The 24,495-nt window shown below is 52.7% G+C and overlaps 2 protein-coding genes across 6 annotated transcripts in view; one reads left to right on the top strand and one right to left on the bottom strand.

The window, feature by feature from the left end:
• Positions 1–24,495, top strand: part of LOC127673034 (2'-5'-oligoadenylate synthase-like protein 1) — a 449,062-nt gene that overhangs the window by 23,565 nt on the left and 401,002 nt on the right. The window lies entirely within an intron of this gene.
• Positions 92–22,988, bottom strand: Hnf1a (HNF1 homeobox A). Its single transcript, XM_052168601.1, has 10 exons — positions 22,663–22,988; positions 11,860–12,059; positions 7,618–7,804; positions 7,076–7,317; positions 5,960–6,108; positions 5,653–5,854; positions 4,463–4,654; positions 2,909–3,027; positions 2,674–2,818; positions 92–1,388 (listed from the first exon to the last, which is right to left on the bottom strand). Exons 1-10 carry the CDS (start codon positions 22,986–22,988, stop codon positions 1,264–1,266), a joined length of 1,887 nt encoding a protein of 628 aa, XP_052024561.1. The 3' UTR covers positions 92–1,263.

Raw genomic sequence — 24,495 nt, 5'->3', positions numbered from 1 at the left:
CTCGGTGTGGTGCTGTTGAGTGCCGGGCATCAAACCCGAGGCATCCCACTTACCAGGCAGGTATGAACCACTGAGCTACCTTGGTGCCGGGCGTTAAGAGGGCATCTTATAAACCACCTGTGGATCCTGCCACCCACGCCCCAGATACCTTCCTTCTTCCCCGCTGCAAGACTCCAGGGAGTGGCACCACACATGCACTGAATTTCTTGCAGTAATGAGGACACACACATTCAGGCACAGTCACCCCACCTCATTTCTAGTTAAACACAAAGGTGTGTCGATGTGCCTGGCCTCACTCTGCCTTCCCTCCCGGCCACTGATGGCTAATCAGGAAGCTCCCATTCGCTTTTTACTGGCTTTACTAAAAGTTAAATAAACACACAGGGTTTTGCATAGCCGGCCGGAGGCTGCAGGGGGTGCTGGCTCTGTCCAGGCCGACAGGAGCCCCCGGGGGCCGGGTTCTCTGCAGTAGGCCTGAGGGAACAGTCAGGTGTGCTCAGGACCCCGCACTCCTCAGAACGCTGCCAGCTCCCAGGCCACGTAGGTGGTTTCTCTGCTGCCCTCAGCTTCCTGTGCTAGCCACTGATCAGGCCTTGACTTCCGAGTTCTGCAGGTCTCCCTCACACCAGGAAGGAAGTTGTCAGGGCCCTACAGGCAGAGGAGCTGATTGGCATGAGTCACAGCTCCTAAGGAACAGGGCTGACAACCTTAGCCCTGCAGTGGCTTTTCTAGTGGAGGCAAGATGCCAAGCTGGTATCAGCTGGTAACAAATGGACCTGGGGCTGGAAGAAGGGGTGGCTTGGTAGGGGAAAGCCCAGGAGAGCCTTACATAGCTTCCCCTCAGTTCCCTGGGGGCCACAGGACACAGAAGGCAGCTGTGTTGATCGGAGGCCTCAGCTTGGCACAGATCCTTGAGGGGCTGCAGGCTCTGACTGGGGGCGCCAGCATCACTGGCTTCCCCTCCTCCTGTTCCAAGCTTTAAGTTTTCTATTCTAAACAGCAGGGATGGCGATCCAAAGTACTGCCCAGGCTGGGCTGTCCCTGGGTTCCTTGAGGCTCGCTTCCCAGGCTGAGACACCTCAGAGCCATCCCTTCCTGACAGCTGTGGCATGAAAGCATAGACTTCTGGGAAGGCCAGCAGCCCGTGTCAGGTGGCATGGTGGGCTCCAGTATCCTCCAGGCAGCGTGGCTGTGGCCCTCCTCAGCCCCTGTGCAGGCAATGCAGGCTCTGGGGACCCAGCTCCTGGGAGGCAGTCACCATGGTTACTGGGAGGAGGAGGCCATCTGGGTGGAGATAAAAGTCTCGATGACACCATGGTTGGATGGCAGCAGGTGACTGTGCCCGTTGGAGTCAGAACTCTGGTACAACACCAGGCTGCTGGAGGCCACTGCAGAACAAAGGAGGTCACCAACTGTCAGCCAAGTCCCCTCCAGCCCCTGCCCCACCTGCCTGTCTCTTAGGGATGCTCCAGGGGAGAAAGCAGAGCCCCACATTGTGAATCAAGGGATTTCAGCCCCCCATCTGCCATTACAGCTCCAGGGGCCAGTGGGGGAGCTGAGGCTCCATGGGATACAGCTTTCCTGAAGTCACAGAAGTGGGAGTAGAGGGCGCCCCAGAGCCTCACTCCCTGACATCACAGGCTGTAAACTAGCTGGTGGAGTCGGACAGGGACGTAGTGGTGCGCCCCCACTGTGACCTTCCAGTGTCCCAGATGAGGCCAGAGAGCTGGGGAAGCTGTTTGTTGTTGTTGTTGTTTGGTTTTTGTTTTTTTTTGAGACAGGGTTTCTCTGTATAGCACTGAGTGTCCTGGAACTCACTCTGTAGACCAGGCTGGCCTCGAACTCAGATATCCACCTGCCTCTGCCTCCCAAGTGCTGGGATTACAGGCGTGCGCCACCACCTCCTGGCTGAGGAAGCTGTTTTTAATGCTACCTGCTCATTTAAAGAATGCCAAGCCCTGAGTGCTGAGGATGGTGTGGCGGTGAGAGCAGGTGAGAAGGCTTAGCAGGTGACAGTTTGAGCCACCCAGGCTCATAGCCTCAGCTCCTGGGGCCATGACAGGAGAGACCCAGCTCTTGATATTGGAGCCACACACACGCCACAGGCCCCCACACATGTACAATTACAAAAAATAGAGTGCTTGCCACACAGGCACAAGGAACTGAGTTAGAATCCCCAGCACTGAGTACAGCCAGCAGCTATGTCTGCACATGCCTGTGGCCCCAGTGCCAGGGGCTACAAACACAGGTCCCGGGAGCTCACTGGCCGCCAGCCCTGACAAAACTGCTTCCAGTTCAGTGAGAAGCCCTGACTCAAGGGAAGAAGACCGAGCTACAGAGAGACACGAAACGACCTCCTCTGGCCACTGCAGGTGCGTGTAGATGTGTACCTCCTTGTACACTCGCTTGCATAATACACGCATGCGCACTCGCGTGCGTAGCCCTGACATCTACCAAATCATAGGGATGTCACTTCTAGCTCCCATTATTCTGCATCTGAACGCCTAAGCCATCCTCTGTCAAGGCAGTAAGCTGTGCCCTTAACTTTGGTCTCAAACTATTGAAGGCACCGCTTGACATGCCGCAGGCACCACATACAGCAGGCGGAGGCACTTCCGCGCCATCCATCGCACACACCACCCACGTCCCACTGGGAGACGCCAGACCGCTCACCCGTGGGACTGGTGCTGAGCCGGTGGGCAGGCTGCAGGTGCTGGATGTTCGATGGGTCCTGGCTGGGGATGTGGATGGTGGCGGCGGGAGAGGATGGTTCATGAAGCCCGGGCTCGCTGGAGGCCTCTGTGTCTGAGGTGAAGACCTAGGGAGCCAGAATAATGCCCTGAGCCCTCGGCTCAGCACAGAGCCGGCAGCTTCCGTGGGGGTGGGGCGTCAGGAGGCAGGGCCTTACCTGCTTGGTGGGTGTGAGGCTGGCAAGGGTGCTGAGGTTGGTGTCTGTGATCAGCATGGTCTGCGGAAGCAGGCTTGTGTGCGTGTACTGGGCCACCTCAGGCTTGTGGCTGTATAGGGCTGGGAGGAGGAGGCACAGAGAACTATGACTCCCTGGACCCTCCCCTGAGGCCTCAAGAGTGAGCCGTACCCTATGGGAAGTGGGTCTGAGGTCTGAGGAGCATCCCGATGGGGAGTGCTTGGGGATCCAGATGGAATGGGGGGCAGCCCAGGGAAGGGCCCGCACCAGCTCCAGCTCATTTTGTATACTGGGCTTTTTGTGTTTATTCCCCAGCTGCCCTGGCTAGAGCACAACCCCAGCTATTCAGAAGCAGAGGGTTAAGTACAGGCAGTCCATTAGGCACGGACACTGCCTGTACTAACTGCAGGTGGTGACGCTGTACTGAGCACAGGGACTCTCCACTATTCGGCCCAGTGTCTGACGCTATGCAGAAGTGCTATGGTGTGCAGCCAAATGCAAGCCTCTGAGGGAAAGGCTGGTGGCTTCCATCTAGGTGAGCAGGGTGAGGCCAGCAATACTTGTATCTCCAGGGCACCTCCAACACGTGCCTCAAAGTTTCACGGCCAACCTCCCCAAGAGACCTAGACATCGCCAAGCACATAGCTGCGGCATGCTGTCCTAGGAACTCAGCCAGAAGCGGATCACCCACACACAGAGAGACATGCACCCTATTGGCCTCACGGTGGCCCACGAGTCCAAAGCCTCCAGCCATGCTGAAGTCCAAAAGGTCTGAACCCAAAGCTTTGCATAAGGTTGATCCTGTGGCCCATCTGTGGCCAGCCTCATGCAGATCTGACACACATGAGGCTTTGTGAGCGTGCGTGCACACATGCACACGCAGGTGTGTGTGTGTGGTGTCTGTCTATATACAAGTAGAACCTCAGAAAGTTCTCCCACTGGCCCAGAGCACACCTAGTAGACTAGACTGGCTAGCACAAGCCCAGGGGCATCCGTCTGTCATCTCCTCTGCTCTGTCCTCCCTCTCCTTGATCCCCTGTGGATTCTGAAGGATGGAACTCTGGTCTTTAGCGCTTACTGGCTGAGCTGAATCCCTCCCCCAACGCCACATGAATCTTTAATCTACTTCATGTAGTATCTGTCTTTTACTGCAGGAATAAGTGTTCTGTGGACAGTGAAGCCCAAGGGGACTGGGAGGGGGTAATCTGTAAACCACGATCTGTCCACAAGTCAGCTTTCCAGATGTGGCAAAGTCATAAACCGATGTGCTCATAGCCCCAAGGTTTCTGAGAAAAGGCCGTGGCTTGCACTGTACCACCTGGGCAGACGAAGCTGGGCGCATGACCAGTGGGCGCCAGCATCCACACATCGAAACGTTCACACACAAGCTCCTGCATGCACACAGACGTGCCGGTGGCCCGTGGATACCTGTGTCACACACAAGCAGACCACAGCACCCGCTGCTACCTGCCCTGCCACATACTTACCAGCCGGCCTGTAGCCCACCTCTCCCAGACCCGCGTGAGGGATGCTCACCGTGGGGGCTCTGCAGCTGTGCCATGGTCGCCATGAAGGGGCTCTGGGCCACGTGGCTCTGGACGGGGGGCATGAGAGGCTGCTGGTAGGAGGGGTGCAGCGGCTGGGAGAACTGGACCGGCTGCAGCGTAGTCAGGCTGCTCCCCATGCTGTTGATGACCGGCACACTCTGTGCCTGGGTGGAGGCCAGACCTGTGCAGGACAGGCAGGGGTCAGCCGAGCCTCCCACCTGCACCCTCTCCTTAGATGGAGCCTATGGCCTCTGAGGGACACTGCCCCTCCTTCTCAGAGCCTGGGGAGTTAGAAGAGGAAGGGGAGGGGCTGGCACATATGTAAGCGGCCTTGAAAAGTCCTTCTCCAGGACTCTGGCTCCTCATCTGGCTGGGCGGGAAAGGCAAGGTTGTCAGGCTAGGCACCCTGGAGCACTGGGGGGTCCGTGGCAGTGGCAAAGCCAGGGGCTTAGGTCTCTGTTCCCCTGTTCTAGTGTGTGTTCTAGTACACACTGAGTTCCTCCTGTAAAGGGTTTAAAACTTAAGGAGATAAATAACACCCCAAACCTAGAAAACGTCACTCACGTGCATCTTTACCCCACTATCTTCTCAGACTGGGGTCTGGTAAGATCTACACTATTCTTTTTTTTTCTTTTTTTCTTTTTTCTTTTTTTTTTTTTTTGGTTTTTCCAGACAGGGTTTCTCTGTGTAGCCCTGGCTGTCCTGGAACTCACTCTGTAGCCCAGGTTGGCCCCGAACTCAGAAATCCACCTGCCTTTGCCTCCCAAGGATTAAAGGCGTGCGCAACCACTGCCCAGTATCTACTCTGTTCTTTTGTTTGTTTGTTTGCTTCGTTTTGTTTTTTGGGTTTTTGGATTTTTGTTTTTTTCGAGACAGGGTTTCTCTGTCTAGCCCTGGCTGTCATGGAACTCATTCTGTAGCCCAGGTTGGCCTCGAACTCAGAAATCCACCTGCCTCAGCCTCCCAGAGTGCTGGGATTACAGGTGTGTGCCACCACCGCCTGGCCCATCTACACTATTGTTAGTGGGTTTGATGGTTTCCCGTCTGTCACCATGGGTACCTAGCTGCAGGCTCTCAGAAAATGGATGCCATCTGGAAGGACAGATGAGTCCAAGTAGCTCTCCCCATATCCCAGATTCCACCCAAGGCACAGGAGCCCCACTTACACCACCCACTTACCGATGACCAGGGTGGAGGCACCCGTGTTAGTGAACGTGGGTCCCAGGGAGGCGGGCTCCCCGGGCCCGATGGTCATGACCCCAGGCAGCGAGGCCATGATAAGGTTCTGTGGCTGCTGATTGAGACCTGGAGACGTCTGCTCCAAGCTGTGCAGGGCAGTCAAGGTGCTGACGGGAGGCAGGGGACCCCCCGTGGCTGAGACCTGTGAGGGTAAACCGAGCTGAGCTGGAGTGCCCTCACCCTGTCTCCCAGCCACAGAGAGTGGGACCAGGAGGGGTTTCCACCCAGGACGGCGCCGCTCACTCACCAGCTTGGCCTCTGTGCTCAGCAGGCCGCTGGGCTCCAGGCCTGTGGGGGATACTTGGTGTAGGGCTGCGGACACTGTGACTAAGGGACCTCCGCTGCTGGAGGGCACCTCAGCGGCCTCGCTGGTTGCAGACTGTCCATATCGCACACCTAGAGTGGGGAGCGATGTCAGCACCCCACTTTCCTCCCGTACTTGCTGCTTCCAGCTCTTCTAATACATGGCGCTGTCCCCCCCCCCCCCCCCCCCCGTGCAGAAGACACTCAAAGAACAATGGCGCTGAGCCGAACCGGGGCTCAGAGAACTAAATGGTGAACAAAACCAAATCGAATCGGACCAAATCGAATTGAGCTTTTTGGTCGGCCTCTCATCCGCAGGCACCCACATCCTCAGATTCGATCGTTGGGTTGATTCCTCAAAATATTTGAGGGAAAAAAAGTTCACATCTGTGCTGAACACAGGTTTTTCTCCTTGTCACCAGGCCTTGGCCAAATACAGTGTAAGTGTCCACATCAGGATTCCGCTGTATTGGGTATCATATGTCCTCTGTGTGCAGGGATGAGAGGCGAATACTATATACCTGTCTACAAGAGGTTCCAATTCCCAGGCACCAAGGGTTACGCTATGGAAAGTGAACTGGATTCCGTGGTCAAACGGAATGGTTTGAATGGGAACTGGTTGGATTAAACTATGATTTGAACAACAATGAGTTGAACTGAAACAATTCGAAGGGTCAGATCCAACGGGGATAGCGTTGCTGTGGAGCGGCCGTTGAATGAAGCAGAACCGACCACAGCAAAGGGACCTGCCGGCGCCAGAGAGGGGGCGGGGTGGTGTGAACCTGAGCGGATCCACCTAAGCGAGCCAGCCAGCGAGGTGGGCGGAATGCGCAGCAAGAACTGAGCACAGTGAAGGAAACGAAATAGGGGGTGGGGGGAGCCGGAGTAGAAGAAATGAGGTGGGTGGTGGGTGGAGCCGACGGAGAGGGGAGGACGGGCGGAGGGACGCAGTGAAGTGCAGTTTCAGGTGGCTGCGGCAGCTGGAGAAGTCCCTCAAGCTCTTCTGCCCAACCCTTTCTCTTCACCTCCGATCCCAGATTCCCTACCCCACAGCACTCACCGTGGACCTTACTGGGAGAAAGGGCGGTTGTGGGCAGGCCGGGGGAACTGTGGGCAGGCAGCGCAGGGCCCGGGCCTGGCCCTGGTGGAGGCCCGTTATACGTGTCCATGGCCAGCTTGTGCCGAAAGGCTTCTTCCTTGCGCCGGTTGGCAAACCAGTTGTAGACGCGCACCTCCGTGACAAGGTTGGAGCCTAGCCCCTGTGCCTGCGACGGGGACACCCCCCTCTGGATGCACTCCGCCCTGCAAAGAAGGCACCCGTGAGCCTCCAGGGCAGGCTCAGAGGAGGGAGGACGGTGCTGAGGTGTGGGGTCTACCCTAGGGCTGGATTAATAATACCAGCTCTGCTGCGGGACCTTGAGCAAGTGACTTAGCCCTTGCTAAGTGTTGCTCGGGTGGGTGGAGGGTTCAAAACAATGGCAAGAAATGGACTCCTCTCTACTGATGGAGAGCAAGCTATCTCAAGGACTGCTGCGGACCCCTGAGGACCCAGACACCTTCCCTTCCCGGGCCTATCCTCCGCCCCGTGGGCGGCCATGCTACCTGTTACACTCCTCCACCAAAGTCTCTCGCTCTTCCTTGCTAGGGTTCTTCTGTCTCTCATAAGCCTGGAACAGGATCTGCTGGGACGCGGGACCCCACTTGAACCGGTTCCTCCGCCCCTTTTTGGTTGGCAGCTCATCGCCTGTGGGCTCTTCGATCAGTCCGCCCTGCCCCGCGTGGGTGAATTCTGTAGGGACAGAGAGCGGTGAGGCCACTCCCATGTCCGCTTGTCAGCTCACGTGACCCTTCCCCCCCCCACACACACCCCATTTCCAGTCTCTCTCTTCCCCAAAGGTCCTTAAACACAGCAAGATGGCAGCTAAAACTGAAATCATCTAATCTCAGGACTGGAGCCTTCAATCAGCTGGTAGCCAGCTTGCCTAGCACATGCGAAATCTTGGTCCAATCTCAAGCCAAGCCCCACTTCCTATTAAAAAGGAACTTGGTGCCATGAATACCAGCATTCAAGAGACAGAGCCAGGGGCTGGAGAGATGGCCCAGCAGTTAGAGCACTGACTGCTCTTCAAGAGGTCCTGAGTTCAATTCTCAGCAACCACATGGTGGCTCACAACCGTCTGTAATGGGATCCAATGTCATCTTCTGGTGTGTCTGAAGATAGTGACAGTGTATTCATTAAATAAATAAATAATTCTTTTAAAAAAAAGGGGGGGGGGCAGAGGCAGGCAGATCTCTGTCAGGCAGAGGCAGGCAGATCTCCACTGAGGCCTGGTCCAGTCACACCCACCCACTCACACTTCCTCTGAGGTGGCCATCTTGCTTCTGTCCACACTCACTGAGTGGTCACAGGATAGACTTGGCCCCCAAACCTGAAACACTTGTTTATTTTTAATATATGTGTGTGTGTATGTGTGTGTGTGTGTGTGTATGTCATGTGTGTGTGGGTACCCACAGTGGCCTGAAAAAGGCGTCAGAGGTGACTATGAAATACCTAAGAGACATGATCTTACAGCAAACTCCTTCCTTCTGCCCCAAGTCCAGAATGTTCTCTGAGCCTTACGTGCAGGGGTTGTTTTGTAGATGTACCCCCTGCAGCCTAGAGGTTTCTGTATTCTTAAATGTTTTTCATTATTAGATATTTGCTTTATTTACATTTCAAATGATATCCCCTTTCCACATTACCCCTCCAAAAACTCCCTATCCCATCCTTCCCCCCCCCATTAAATTTTTATTTTATGTGTATGGGTGCCTTGCCAACATAAATTGTGTTTGTGTGCCACCTGTTGTGTGCCCGGTGCCTGTGGAGGCCAGAAGAGGACATTGGACCCTTTGGAACTAAAGCTACAGATGTAAGTCACCACGTGGGCACCAGGAACAGAACTCAGGTGCTCAGGAAGTGCTCTTAACTACTAAGCCATCTCTCCAGCCCCCAGCCCGGAGTTTTAAAGGAAAAAAAACCACCGGAGGACAGGACGCGACCATTCACAATGAGCCCAAAGTATTAGGTCTCTTTCAGTTAGACACATCAAAGCCTACACTCAAACTGATTTAAAAATTTTTAAGCTGGGCGTGGTGGTGCACACCTATAATCCTAGCACTTGGGAGGCAGAGGCAGGCAGATTTCTGAGTTCGAGGACAGCCAGGACTATACAAAGAAACCCTGTCTTAAAAACCAAAAAAAAAAAAAAAAAAAAAAAAAAAAAAAAAAAATTAAGAAGAAATTTATTGCATCACTGTACTGGCTGGTTTTGTGTGTCAACTTGACACAGGCTGGGGTTATCACAGAGAAAGGAGCTTCGGGTGAGGAAATGCCTCCATGAGATCCAGCTGTGGGGCATTTTCTCTATTAGTGATCAAGGTTGTGGGTGGTGCCATCCCTGGGCTGGTGGTCCTGGGTTCTATAAGAGAGCAGGCCGAACAAGCCAGGGGAAGCAAGCCAGTAAGGAACATCCCTCCATGGCCTCTGCATCAGCTCCTGCTTCCTGCCCTGCTTGAGTTCCAGTCCTGACTTCCTTTGGTGATGAACAGCAACGTGGAAGTGTAAGCTGAATAAACCCTTTCCTCCCCAACTTGCTTCTTGGTCATGATGTTTGTGCAGGAATACAAACCCTGACTAAGACAGAAGGGGAGGGAGAGATGACTCAGTGATTAAGAGCACTGACTGAGGGCTGGAGAGATGGCTCAGCCATTAACAATACTGACTGCTCTTCCAGAGGTCTTGAGTTCAATTCCAGCAACCGCATGGTGGCTCACAACCATCTGTAATATAATCTGATGCCTTCTGGTGTGTCTGAAGATAGATACAGTGTACTCACATAAAATAAATAAATAAATCTTTGAAAGAAAGAAGGGAAGAAAGAAAGAAAGAAAGAAAGAAAGAAAGAAAGAAAGAAAGAAAGAAAGAAAGAAAGAAAGAAAGAAAGAATTAAATAAAATAGATCTTTAAAAATAAAGAACAACGGGGGCTGGAGAGATGGCTCAGTGGTTAAGAGCACTGACTGCTCTTCCAGAGGCTCTGAGTTCAAATCTGTAATGGGATCTGATGCCCTATTCTGGTGTGTCTGAAGAGACCAATGGTGTACTCATACATAAAATAAACAAATCTTTAAAAAAAAAAAAAAACAAACTTTGAATCATGAGGGTCTGGTGATCCAGCTCAAGTCGTGAGTGGTAAGTGCTTTACTCCCTGAGCCATCTCATGCCTGTCCATCAGCAACTTGAAAATCTCCACCCCAAGACAGGAGGGATGGCTCAGCAGTTAAGATCACTGTCTGCTCTTCCAGAGGTCCTGAGTTCAAATCCCAGCAACCACATGGTGGCTCACAACCATCTGTAATGAGATCTGATGCCCTCTTCTGGTGTGTCTAAAGACAACTACAGTGTACTTACATATAGTAAATAAATAATCTTAAAAAAAAGAAAGAAAGAAAGAAAGAAAGATAAGATCTGCACCCCAATACCCCACTATTTCTTTTTTCCCCCTTTTTAAAATTTATTCTTCTCCCATCCTTTTTTTTTTTGGTTTTGGTTTTGGTTTTGGTTTTTTCCAGACAGGGTTTCTCTGTGTAGCCCTGGCTGTCCTAGAACACACTCTGTAGACCAGGCTGACCCCAAATTAGAATTCAGAAATATGCCTGCCTCTGCCTCCCAAGTGCTGGGCCACACCTGGCTCTTCTCCCCTTGTTGACTTCTGGATAGCAGTTTCCTCTCCCTCCATCCCTCCCTCCCCCACCTCCCCTCCCCCAGATCTACTTCTCTGTTCCCAGAGGGACAGTTGCAGTAAGACTAGGAGCCTCCCCTTATCGAGGTTGTCTGAGGCGACCCAGTAGGAGGACAAGGGTCCCAATAGCAGGCAAAAGAGTCAGAGACAGCCCACTCTTACTGCTGGAATCCCGCAGGAAGAGCATACTACAGAGCCACACCACATGCAGAGTCTAGGCAGACCAGTGCAGGCTTCTAGGAACTTTTTCTATGCAGATGTTCTTTGCAACAAAGTGTCAGGAGAGCGTTTTTGGTAAAACCCAGAAAGTCCCTCAGAAAGTGGCTAGTTAAAAGCATCTTAGATACCTCCCAGTCACAGCCAACTGCTAGAAACCCTGGAGAGGAAGCTCAAGTTGGAGTAGCAGAGAAAATTTGTAATCCCAATACGTGGGAGGCTGAGTCAGAGAGATCACAAGTTCAAGGCCAGCCTGGGTTACATAGTGAGACCCTGTCTCAAAATAAGTAAACAGAGGGCTGGGAACTTAGCTCCGTAGTGGAGTTCATGGGTTCTCTCCCAAGTATGGGGTGTGAGGTGGGGAGCCAGAAGTTCATCAGTCTCTGAGTAATAGTGTCTGACCACACGCCAGCCTCTGAGCCTTTTCTCAAGCTGTTCCTCTGACTGCAGCATCCTCCCTGACACCTCTGTAAGGACACTGCAGACATAATAGTCATGGTCCACAGTAGTTGCTCAATTAATACCAGCTATTGCCAAGTTTAGTTGTTTACACTGTATAATCCATGTCTCATTCTATAGTGATCTCCCCTCTCCCATTCAGCAGTGAGTTCCTGGAAGGAGCAACCCAGTGTGTGTATCTGTAGATCCCGGGACCCACTCTGCTCCCTTCCCTGTGCACCTTGTGCAGAATGCACAGTAAGTCTGAGGATGCCTTTCTGGTGTCTCTCAGTCTCACGTGTCTGCGAGATAGGAGAGGGGGTAGCACTGACGCCCTAAGAGCTGTGGAGAGCTGTGAGCCACACGCTATGAGTCCCTGCCAGGGAGGAGGACATGGCTGGGGTACTTACGCTGTGCCACCTCTCGCTGCTTGCGGACGTACCAGGTGTACAGAGCGGCCCGCTTCTGCGTCTTCATGGGGGTGCCCTTGTTGAGGTGCTGTGACAGGTGGGACTGGTTGAGGCCGGTGGTGTCGACCACCTCCCGCTGGGGGATGTTGTGCTGCTGCAGGTAGGACTTCACCATCTTTGCCACGCGCCATGGGTCCTCCCTGGAGGGAAGCAAGGGCGGGATCTGCTCAATGGCCCTTCCTGACGCCTAAGGTGAGGCTGGGCTTCTGGGGACCAGAGTCCTCCGCTGTGGGTAGGACTTGTGCTCGGGTTCCATACCAGGACACGTGTGTGTGTGTGTGTGTGTGTGTGTGTGTGAGCAGAGTTCCACTGGAAGTTGTGCCAGCCAAGTAGGGAAGACCCTCAGCGTATGACTCCCTCAGGTATCCTCCGCTCTACTGAACCTGTAAGTGTTATATGATGCTTTTTGAAGTGTGTGTGTGTGCATATATGTATATATATATGTATTTATGCATATGCATATACATATATAATTATGAGTATGTGTGTATGTGCATATATGTATATATGTGTATTTATGCACATACACATACATATATACTTATGAGTATGTGTGTATGTGCATATATGTATATATGTATATTTATGCATATACACATACATATATACTTATGAGTGTGTGTGCATGTGCATGTGCGTATACATATATGTATTTATGCATATACACATACATATATACTTATGAGTAGGTGTGCACTTGCTCACAGAAGTGCAGTCATGTGTGCATGCACTACAATGTGTGTGTGTGGAGGTCAGTTCTCCTTGCACCTTTACATGGATCCTGCACACCGAACTCAAGCCACCAGGCTTCTGCAGCAGGTGCTTCTACCTGCTGCCTCTTAAGTGAGGTTTAAACAACTGCTAATGGTGGAAGAACTGTCTGGTTCCAGATCCCAAAGTGAGCCCGACACAGAATGTGCCATGGATGATACACAGGTGGATGGGTGGGTGGACAGAAGGATGGATGGATGATGGGTGGATGGGTGGATGGACAGATGGGTGCATAGATGGATGGATGGGTGGATAATGGATGATGGATAGATAAATGGCTTATGGATGGATGGATGGATGGATAGATGAATGAAGACCTGTTTGGCTGTTCCTTTGCTATCTTTGGTCAACTTAACACAAGCTAGAGCTATCTGAGAAGAGCAGAACCACAAATTGAGAAAATCCCTTACAAGACTAGCCTGTAGGCAAAACTTTAGGGCATTTTCTTAATTCATGATTGATGTCAGAGGGACCAAACCACTGTGGGTGGGGCCACCCCTGGACAAGCAGTCTTGAGGTGTATAAGAAAGCAGGCTGAGTCAACCATGTGCCTCCATGTCCTGTTCCTCAATCTCTGCCTCCAGGTCCCTGCCTTGAGCTCCTCCCCCGGCCCTCCTTCATGATGGAGCACAGCTGTAAGATGAAATAACCCTCACTTCCCCAAATTGCTTTTGGTCATGCTCTTCGTCACAGCAATAGAATCCTGACTAAGACGGATGGGTAGATGCTGAGAGGAAAGAAGGGAGGTTGAACGTGTAGAGGAATAGACTAATAATTAGCTAGCTGTATGAATGGATGGATAGGTAACTAGATGGTTGGATTGATGGGTCAATAGGTTGACAGCAGAGGACAGAAAAAGAGAGGTTATGAAATATGGACTGTCTCACTTTGCCATCAAATCCACTGAAGCTTAGAGGACCTGTGCCACTTGTATCTCTTGCCCAAGAGCTGTGTGACATGGCTAACCCAACAGAATCCAATCCCACCGGGGGCAGCCATCTCTAAGTACAGCCACCAGGCAGAAATCACGCAGGGTTAATTAAAATGCCTAAGGGTCTGCGGTGCACCCTTGGCAGCCGTCTGTCTACTCTCCCACAGAGCTGGGCTGGAGGGAGGCACTGAAGTGCGGTCCCAGGTGAATGAGGTTAGAGCTTGGTGTGCAGAGGCACAGATATGGATGCCTGGGAGCCAAATCCCACCCTGGGCAGCCAGGGTCCCCCAGGAGACCACCCAATATTCATAGCCTCATCCTCTCCGCACTGCTGGTCTCCCTGAAAGAAATGAGGGAGTATGTTTACAGTCTGCTGCACAATGAACAACCTCTCTTCAGGGGGGGGAGGGGGAGAGGAAGGAAAGGGAAAGAGAGGGACAGAGACACAGAGAGGGACAGAGACACAGAGAGGGACAGAGACACAGAGAAAGACAGAGAGACTGGGAGAGAGATGTGGATACCACACCGCACATGGGACAGTCAGAGGACAACTTACAGCAGTTGTCTCCATCCCCCATGCGGGCAGTCTTGGGGATCAAATTCAAACTCTTTTGCAGGCAGAGCCATCTTAACCAGCACCGCCCACCCTCCAAATATGCGTGTATCCATAAATACACCTCAGTCCGGGAGGCTGGAAAGCCTGTGCGCCCCTCCCACCTCAGCTCCCCAATCTGCTTCTAAAACTCAGGTCTTGAGATTTCACACGCATGACAAACAGCACCCTTAGAAAGTGGCTGCTTCCTTGCTTCCTGCATCAAGTCCACTCGGAAGACCCTGGTGCTGTCCCAGCAGCCCTTGCAGCCCACTGTATAGCCAGACAGAAAGCCTGTTTGGGGTTCTTCTGTGCTGCTCACTTGAAGTGAGGAGACAGGAGCTGGCTGTAGTGACACAGGCTTATAGTGTGGTGGCCCACACTAGCAATCCTGGCGTTAGGAAAACTGAGGCAGAAAAATCTCCAAGTCAAACTAGACTGAGTTCCATATTCCAACTGAAAAAGCAAAAATGAACAGCAGACATTCTTGGCTTGATGGTTCATACCTGTAATCCCAGCACGTGGGCTGTGTAAACAGGGAAATTGGAGGTTCAAGACCAGCATCAGCCACTTACAAAGGCTAGCCTGAGCTACAGGAGACCTTGTCTCAAAGGAAATAATTCTTTTGGTGTGTGTATGTGTGATGTGTGCTTGGTATGTGTGTGAAAAGAGACTTCCCTAGCCGGGCAGTGGTGGCGCATGCCTTTAAGCCCAGCACTTGGGAGGAAGAGGCAGGTGGATTTCTGAGTGAGTTCTAGGACAGCCAGGGCTACACAGAAAAACCCTGTCTCAAAAATACCAAAAAAGCCAGGCAGTGGTGGCACACGTCTGTAATCTCAGCACTCTGGGAGGCAGAAGCAGGCGGATTTCTGAGTTCGAGGCCAGCCTGGTCTACCAAGTGAGTTCCAGGACAGCCAGGGCTATACAGAGAAACCCTGTCTCAAAAAAACCAAATCCAAAAAACCAAAAAAAAAAAAAAAAAAAAAAAAAGAAAGAAAGAAAGAAAGAAAGAAAGAAAGAAAGAAAATACCAAAAAGAAGAAGGAGGAGGAGGAGGAAGATGAGGAGGAGGTGGAGAAAGAAGAAGAAGAAGGGGAGGAGGGGGGAGGGGGAGGAGGAGAAGGAGGAGGAGGAGAAGGAGGAGGAGGAGAAGGAGGAGGGGGAGGAGGAGGAGGAGGAGGAGGAGGAAGAAGAAGAAGAAGAAGAAGAAGAAGAAGAAGAAGAAGAAGAAGAAGAAAGAAGAAAAGAGACTTCCCACACACTCATGTAACCATGAAATGTCAGAAGACTGGTCAGAAACGTTTTTTAAAGCATGTGATACATTATAATATTATGTAACACTATATAGAATGCAGCAATTCCTCAGCGTCTTTGGGAGACCACTTTCCAGGACCCCAGTCGATATGAAAACTACAAGTGTCTAAGTCTTTACATAAGACAGATGACATTCTAGTTGGGCACACTATGCCCTTGTGACCTTATCTTAGCCTTCAGTCAGTGTTCAGGGCTAACCTGAGGTACATAATGAGACCTTATCTCAAAAAACCAGAACAAGGGATGTGTTTAAGAGGACCTGCTCGGGATGGAGAGATGGCTCAGTGGTCAAGAGCACCGACTGCTCTTTCAGAGGTCCTGAGTTCAAATCCCAGGAACCACATGGTGGCTCACAACCATTGGGAATGGTGTCTGATGCCCTCTTCTGGTGTGTCTGAAGACCACAACAGTAAACTCATATACATAAAATAAATAATTTTTTTAAAAAAGAGCACCTGCTGGCCAATCATCAAAACCAGAATTTGGATCCTAACTCCCTATCTTGTCGCTCACAAATGCCTGTAAATCCAGCTCCCAGGACTGTCACCCTCTTCACACCTCCGCCGGCAGTCATGTGTATGTGGCAGTCACTCACACAGACATGCTTACACACAAATGCATAAACAGTAAATAAGTAAATCTTTGTCTGAGCCTGTTGTTACCACCTTTAATCCGAGGCAGAGGTAAGTGGCCAGCCAGGTCTATATAGTAAGCTCCAGGCCAGCTGGGGCTGCACCGTGGGACTCTGTCTCCAGAATTAGAAGTGGGTAGGGTAGGACTTAGATCGAACCTGGGAATATCCTGCTCTTACCAGCTCAGCTTACAACAGCAGCACAGCAGCTCGATGCCAAATGTCCTGTTCACTTAGTGTTTACAAAGTGGCAACAAGAAAACAAATGATCAAACACAGTCTGTAGGCACACATTATAGAAGCAACTTAAAAAGTTATTTTCAAGCCAGGCATGATGGCGCACACCTGTAATCCCAGCACTCTGGGAGGCAGAGGCAGGCGGATTTCTGAGTTCGAGGCCAGCCTGGTCTACAGAGTGAGTTCCAGGACAGCCAGGGCTACACAGAGAAACCCTGTCTCGGAAAAAAAAAATCCAACCCCCCCCCCCGAAAAAGTTATTTTCAGCCCCCACCTGGTTGAATTGGCAGATTTAGGACTCAGGCATACAGAGGCCAGGCTGCATCTAACATTTCAAACCAAAGGACAAATTGAAACCTGCCCCTAGCTCTCTGAAGCCAGCTCCACGGCTCCCCAGCTTCTGTCCCCAGAGCCAGCTCTGCCTCACACCCTGCAGGAGCTTACCAGGGGTGCTCAACTTGTGGGTGGTGACCCCTTTGTGGGGTTCTAATGACCCTTTCACAGTGGTGGCCTAAGACCGTTGGAAAGCACAGATATTTACATGACGATTGATAACACTAGCAAAATTACAGTTATGAAGTAGCAACAAAATTATTTTACAGTTGGCGGTCACCACAGCCTGAGGAACTCTATTAAAGGGTCTCGGTGTCAGGAAGGTTGAGAACCACTGGCTTAAACTCCCTGACCTCTTCCTCTTTATCAGCGGCTCCCAGATGGGCAGCAGCACAAAAAAAAGTGGACCAAGTAATCTAAACTGGCAGAGCAAATAATACCGATGCCTGGCCCTAGGGGTCACCGGGAGCTGCCTGAGGCTCGCTTCCAACCCAGGAAGTACGCTTGATTTGAACACGGGCTCCACCTACGGCAGAAAGGTGAAACCTTGTCCAGGGTCGATGTAACTGGGGCTCAAGAATATTTCTCACCCCAGGGACGCCAGCTGCTTCTCCCCCTCCTCTGACCATGTTTGGGGGGCTCTTGGAGCCTCAGCCCTCCCCCTTTCCCTGGGCCAGTCAGGGCTAGGAGGGAAGTGGGGACAAAGTCCAACCTGTGCTTCTGCAAACATGGTTATCTGGCGGCCTACCTTCTCTAGCAAGGGCAGCCCGTGCCCTGCCCCCTCCCTCCTCTGGAGGAAGAATGGTGCTTAGCTCAGGCGCCAGACCTTTTCGTACAATCTGCCTGATGTCTCTGCTTCATACTGTCTCTGTCTCCTCCTTTCCCCTCCCGTTGCCCTCCCCATCACTCCCCTCCCCTCGTCTCTCCCCCTCCCCTCTCCCTCTCTTCCTTTCTTCTCTAATCTCAAGATCCCCCCCCCCATCTCTGTCTCTCTTTATTTCTGCTACACTAGGTCAAATAAAATAACAGATAGAGTAACCACCCTCCACCAACACCGGAAACACCTACAAACAGAGGACCAAGCATCTGAACAGAAGCACAAGTGATCAAACCCCTAGGAACTTTGAGAGCTCTCACTGCATAACCTGGTCTCACCCGGATGCTTACATGTCCTGCCAGCCTCTGCCTCTCCAGTGCTGGGATTAGAGGCGAGCACCATCACATCTGCTTTTTAAACCGTTCTTTTAACAACTGCAAAGAGTGGTTATAAAATGCCAAAGCCAGGCATGGTGGGTGGCACAGGTGTACTCAGCACTTCGAGAGCTAAGGCTGTAGGGTCATGAGGTCTTACAAAGTATATGAGATATAACATTGCCAGAACCACCATCACCATCACCACCATCATCATCACCACCACCATCACCACCATCATCATCACCACCACCACCACCATCATCATCATCACTACCACCATCACCATAATCATCACTGTGGTCTTGTGTGTCCCTGTCCCCACAAGAGAAAGACTGAAGATGTCCTCCACTTCCCTGCCCAATTCTGGAGTCAAACAGGTGTTCCCAGCTTTGGGCCTTTAGTTCTCTGGTACCCAGAGCCATTGAGCCAAGAGACTAGACTGACGAGTCACTCCTCTAGAGAGGGAGCTGAGTTCTCAGTTGGGGCTGGGGTCGGGCTTAGATCTGAGAGAAAAAAAGAATCCCAGCTCTGCTACCCACTCTCTGAATTGCTTAACATCTGGGTCCCCCAAATCCCTCATTTATAAGATAAGATTAAAGCTATTTCCTATTTCTCAGGCTGGGGATATAGCTCTGCTGGTAAATGTGCACAAAGCCCTGGACTCAGCCCCGGAATCACATAAGACTGGGCACAAACCAGGCTTAGTGACTCACACCTGTAATCCTAGCACCTGGGAGGCAGAGGCTGGTGATCACTTGAGTTTGAGGCCAGCTTGGTCTACAGAGTGAGTTCTAGGATAGCCAGGGCTACACAGAGAAACCCTGTCTCAAAAAATCAGAACACAAAATCAATCAGATATAGCGGTGCAGGTCTATAAACTCCCTTCCTGACGGGCAAGGGCAGGAGGGTCGGAGGTTCAAACTCAGCACAAACTCATACACTGAGTTTAAGGCTAGTCTGGCATACCTGACACCCTGCCATGCATGTGTGCGTGCATGTGTGATTACTTGTTTGTATGTGGGCAAATGTACTTCTGCTTATGCCTGTGTGTCTGTGTGTGCACATGTGTGTGCATGTGTGTCTGTGTACGTCTACTTATGTATGCCTGCCTGCCTGTGTGTGTGTGTGCGTGTGTGTGTGTGTGTGTGTGTGTGTGTGTGCCTGTGCCTGCCTGTGTGTGTGTGTCTGCCTGTGTGTGTGTGTGCCTGACTGTGTGTGTGTGTGTGCCTGCCTGTGTGTGTGTGTCTGCCTGTGTGTGTGTGTGTGCCTGCCTGTGTGTGTGTGTGTGTCTGCCTGTGTGTGTGTGAGTGTGCGAGCGCACGCGCATCTTCCAGTGTGTCTGTGGAGAGGGTGGTTGTGCCTGTGTGTGTGTATGCATGTATATGATTGTCCCTATGTGTGTGTATGCATGTGTACTCATGCACATGTATACTTATGCATGCATGCATGTATGTATGAGTACATGTGTGTGCATATGCATGTATATGCATGGGCATGTGAGTGTGTCTGCTTTAGAAACTATCCAGAGGGAAACCTGAGTTTACTATATCTTTAAGCCCCAGTAAGTTTCAAAGCCTGGGATGCGAAAGGATTTCCCGTCAATCCGAGCAGTAAGAAGTCTGGGAGTGTGGGTGGTGGACGTGCTAAGACAACATGCAGCTCGATAGCACTGGCCTTACTACTTGAGGAGGTCCCTCCACTTCACTGAGCCTTCCTCTGCTCATCTGTAAAATGGGACATTCACATTCGATCCTGCTTAGCTGCCTGACATGTTCTTGAACTCGTGACTGAGTGCAGAAGAAACTAGGACTCAGGGCCAGTGTCCACCTAACTGACTGCAAAGCTGGCGTGGGAACCAAGGCAGGCCACTGTCTGACGCATCCTGCGTGCCGCCCGGCTGCTGAGTTCCCGGCTGGGAGAACCCTGCGGCTGCTTGGCTGGGCTGGGGGCATCAGGGAACAGCAAGGTTGGGGTTTAAGCAGCTGGCAGAGAGGAAAGTCCTGCCAGGGCATCCAGGATAGAACTCTGGATTCCAAGTGCTCCCCAGGGAGGAGTAGGAGATACGGGGGTGGGGGGTGGGGGGGAGGAATAGTCTTGCTCACTCATGCCTGGTGTCTGTCATGGCTGGATGAGGGAGGGGATCGTGTGGTGACATCATGAGCTTTTCCCTGAAGATGTTTTCACATCAGGAGACAAGGAATGAACGCAGGGACAGATAAAATAGCGAGGCAGTGAGGGCACAGGAGAAAGCAGACGGAAAGCAGCAAAGGGAAGCTGGGGGGACAGCCCTCGTGCAGAGCCGGAGCCAGGGTGCTGAGGGCCAAGGAGGAAGTGGGAAGAGGGTCCGGAGCAGGAAGACTGAGGCTGGCAACGCGGCGTGGAAACCAGAGTGCGCGCGCATCCAGGACCTGCGAAGGCAGCATGGGGCATGAAAGAAGGGACGATGCGCGCGATGGAGCGAGCGAGCGTGGCGAAGCTGGGGGTGGGGGTGGGGGGACATGGAACAGAACTAAGAGAATTTGCCTTTCCTCTGTCTACCTGCTGACACTGAGGCAGGAGAGGGAGAGGGTCTTGCCCAAGGTCACACGGTAGACAAAGGATGGAGCTCTGGGAGGAGAGCGGAGGTGCCTGCGGTGGCCTCGCACGGTGATGCGTATGGAGTGGGGGGTGGGATCCGAGACCCCAGACCCACCTCTCCCGCTCCCAAAGGTAGACCTTGGAATCAACAGCTCCCGTAGAGAGTTGGTCCTTCCCTCTGCCTCTTCCAGCCTCAACTTCCCCACTAGCCAGGCCTTCATCAGGGGTCCTCCAGCCCTCTCCCCAGAGTTCCTGCCCACCCCACCCCCCACCCACTGTCCTGAAACTAGAGGCCCCACTTTTTGTCCCTGGGGACATTTTCAGGTCCCCTTTGTTACCTGAACAATAAGTAACCCGGGTAGTTAGTTATAAACTCCGCAGGAACAAGGAGCTGGTTGATAATTTATAGCAACATCTCGAATTTAAATGGAAAGCAAATAGCTCGCTGTTAGCATTAAAGAAAAGCAACCTGGGAGGGACAGCACTCCAGCCTCCTCCCAGCGCAGCCTCCTTGCTCCCCTGCCCCTTCTCCCAGCCGCGGAGAGACCCTCTCTTTTCCTGGCTCCCCTGCTCTCCCAGCCCTCGTCTTCCATCTCTTCCTCCTCGCGGCCCCTGTCCCCTCTGCCTCCAGGACTCTGCTGGTTCCACTCCAGGAAGCACTTTGACCTCTCTGCTCCAGCTGCTTTGGACCAGGCTCCCCTCCAGCCCCCACGGCCCCCACCACGGGGGCTGCTGATCAAGAGGTCCCACCTATCCAGGTAAGACGACCCTTGGCATCCCTGGACCCTCAGCCTCGTGCTAAGCCCCTAGTCCCACCCGGGGCCCCTGGGCAGGGCTGGCCCGGCGGCGCCCTAGCCAGGTTTCTTGTGCCCTGGTTCTGGCAATAATACTTGGCTCTTTGCCCCTCCCTGCAGCGAGGCAGCCCTTTGCCCTCCACTTTCTGCCAAGTCAGGGGGCCTGACACCTCCTCTGCCCCTTGCCCAAGGCCTAGGGAGGCTTCCTGACACTTCCAGAAATGCCGGGAGCCCTCCCCCACCCCAAGTCAGAATCAGGACCTTGGACAGAAAAGAGCTGCCTCCCAGGAGTTCTTTAGAGACTGTCCTCAAGCTCCTCAGCCAGTCCTTCCGCCCGTCTTTCACAGCTCCTTACCCAATCTAAGCCTCAGTTTCCCTATCTGTAATGCTGGTTTATTAACCGCTTCCTTCTGGCGGGCTCACCTCTATATTATGGGGATTTAGGCGCTGCCAGAAACCCCTACAGAAAATAGCGTACCCGGGCGATAATCTCAGGGAAACTGGAGGCTTTGGGAATCAGGGGTGGGAGTATTCCCCACAACCCCCTAAGCCACCTTTCCCTCACCTTGGTGTTCCCATTCTCCACCCCCAAATGGGCATCTCCCAGCCACCGTCCCTACAAGTTAATGATCACAGGCCTTATCAGAGCCTTTTGCTATTTATAAATTTATAAAACAAAAGAAATAATTGCGTGCGTGGGTAATTAGTAACCAGGACGGCTTTGCTGAGGAGAGGGGAGGCATTGACATTGGGACCCACCCAGCACTCTAGGAGATGGGGAACCAGACAACAGGTGAGGGGTCCGGTATGGGGGGGGCTCTAAACCCTAGGGTCGCGGGGGTGGGGGTGGGGGGACAGCACCTGGCCATGCAGGGAAGTTGCTACCCCTCAGCTCCATCTGCCTCAGGTAAGAAATCCAAGCTTACCCAGCCAGATGCTTAAGGCCCTGGCAGGTCAGGAAATCCCCTAAAACCCCAACATTGGCCCAGCCTCCTCAGGGGCTTTGGGGCCCCCAAACGTGGGATCTGATCCCCTAGCAGAGAAAGCAGAGTTTGTGGGAGCACAGACTACCACACAGGGGAAAGATTTCTCCCACCCGCTGGTTCTCCAACCATTTTCTGGGGGCTTCCTTTGTCCTCCGGTTCAAAGTGACCTCAGGTCTGTCCCTGTTTCCTAGGGACCGGGCTGCAAACAGGTAGACCACGGACACGGGGTACGTAGGGCCAAACACGGAGGTAGGTTCGGCAAGAAGCCCTTGGCCACCAGCCTGAAGACCATAGATCCCAAGGCCCCTAGACGGAAAGCTGAGCTTGCCGGAAGCATAGAGTGGGCACCCTTCCTGGGTGCTGGGGACAGGGTGGGGTCCTTACTGAAGAAGTGACTCCACCACGGCTTTCTGGTGGGCTGCCTCCTCTGGGCTGAGGTTCTCCAGCTCTTTAAGGATGGGTGGCGCGAAGTCTTCCCCATCGTCATCCGTGTCGTCTTCGGAGCCACGCGGTTCCCCCAGGCCATTGGGCAGCTCGGTCAGGTCCCCTCGACTCCCACCGCAGGACTCCCCCTTGTCCAGGGGACCGTCTCCAACCATCAGGTAGGGCCCTGGCTCCCCCAAGGCCTGGATCAGAGCCTCTTTGCTCAGGCCGGACTCGAGCAGGGCAGCCAGGAGCTCCGTCTGCAGCTGGCTCAGCTTAGAAACCATGGTTCCGCTGCCACCAGGCCACGCGGCCCAAGGCCACTGAGCGAGCCGCCTCCCCCACCCACGGCCGGTGTCTACTTGCCGGCAGGCTGGCAGTCAACGAACCAGGCTCGCTGCACCCACTGCCCCCCCAAATCCCACTAGTCAAGCCCTGTGGGCACCCCCAACCCCCAACCCTGGCCCCAGCGGCCAGTGAATCAGGGCCCCTGCCTGCTCTGTTTACATTGGAGCAGGGGAAATTCTCCAAGGTTCATATTTATCCGTGCGCTTAGCGAAGGGACTGAACTTTGGACTTCAGCCTTGCAAGTGCAGGCCTCATGGCGGTGAGGTGAGAGGGACCAGGACCCGGAGCCATGGCTTGCAATTGGGAGTGAGCAGAAGGGTGGGTGGGGGAGGTGGGGTGGGAGCCAGGGGCGCAGGGATAGAGGCACCAGGAACCAGAAGGCCTCTGGGACCGCGCTGGGTCCCACTGCACAGGACGCTCTCAGTCTGGAGCAGGAGAACTTTAAAAGCCTGTTTCTTTGGGCCGCTGGGACAGCAGGAAGCTCTGGGCCACCGAGCCAGTTCTCAAGGGCAGACTTAGGTCACATTTCCTGGAGTGGGTCACTGCACCTAGCCCCACACCAGACTTCCCAGTGGGAAAAACCTGTGTGTTAGCACTTCAAACTTCTGTGTTGGGGATTGTACTGGGTTACAATGTGTTGCTTTTTATCACTGTGTGATCCTAACCAGGACGTGTGTGTGTGTGTGTGTGTGTCTGTGTATGTCTCTGTATGTCTGTGTATATCTGTATGTGTCTCTGTGTGTGTCTGTGTGTGTGTCTGTGTGTCTGTATGTATATGTCTATGTGTATCTGTATATCTAATTTATATGTGTGTGTGTATGTGTGTCTCTGTGCACGCATGTGTATTTATTGTTTTTCAAGACAATCTTACTGTAGTTCAGGCTGACTTTGAGCTTCTGATCTTCCCACCTCTACCTCGCAAGTGCTGGAATTACAGACCCAGAGCCTTGTATTTGCTACACAAGGGTTTACCAAGAGCCAGAATCCCAGCCCCAAAGACACCATTTTAATTTTTCTCAAGAATAACTTTTCTCAGTATTAAGGAAAGCATGTTTTGTTTTGTTTTGTTTTGTTTTTTGGAGACAAGGTTTCTCTATGTAGTCCTGGCTGTCCTGGAACTCACTCTGTAGACCAGGCTGGCCTCGAACTCGGAAATCCACCTTCCTCTGTCTCCCAGAGTGCTGGGATTACAGGCGTGCGCTGTCTTCAGATACTTTTTCTTTTTGCTCCGGTCCTGCTCGCTTGCTCGCTGTAGCTGTCTTCAGACAAACCAGAAGAGGGCGTCAGATGTCATTACGATGGTTGTGAGCCACCATGTGGTTGAACTCGGGAATTGAACTCAGGACCTTCGGAAAAGCAGTTTTCGCTCTTAACAGCTGAGCCATGTCTCCAGCCCCCGCATTTTATTTATTTTTTTAAATCTGTGTGTGTGTGCGCGTGCGTGAC

Source organism: Apodemus sylvaticus, chromosome 22 (assembly GCF_947179515.1).
Source record: "Apodemus sylvaticus chromosome 22, mApoSyl1.1, whole genome shotgun sequence".
Lineage (NCBI taxonomy): Eukaryota > Metazoa > Chordata > Mammalia > Rodentia > Muridae > Apodemus > Apodemus sylvaticus.
Note: the sequence above shows the minus strand (reverse complement) of the source record. Positions and strands in the feature narration are given on the sequence as shown.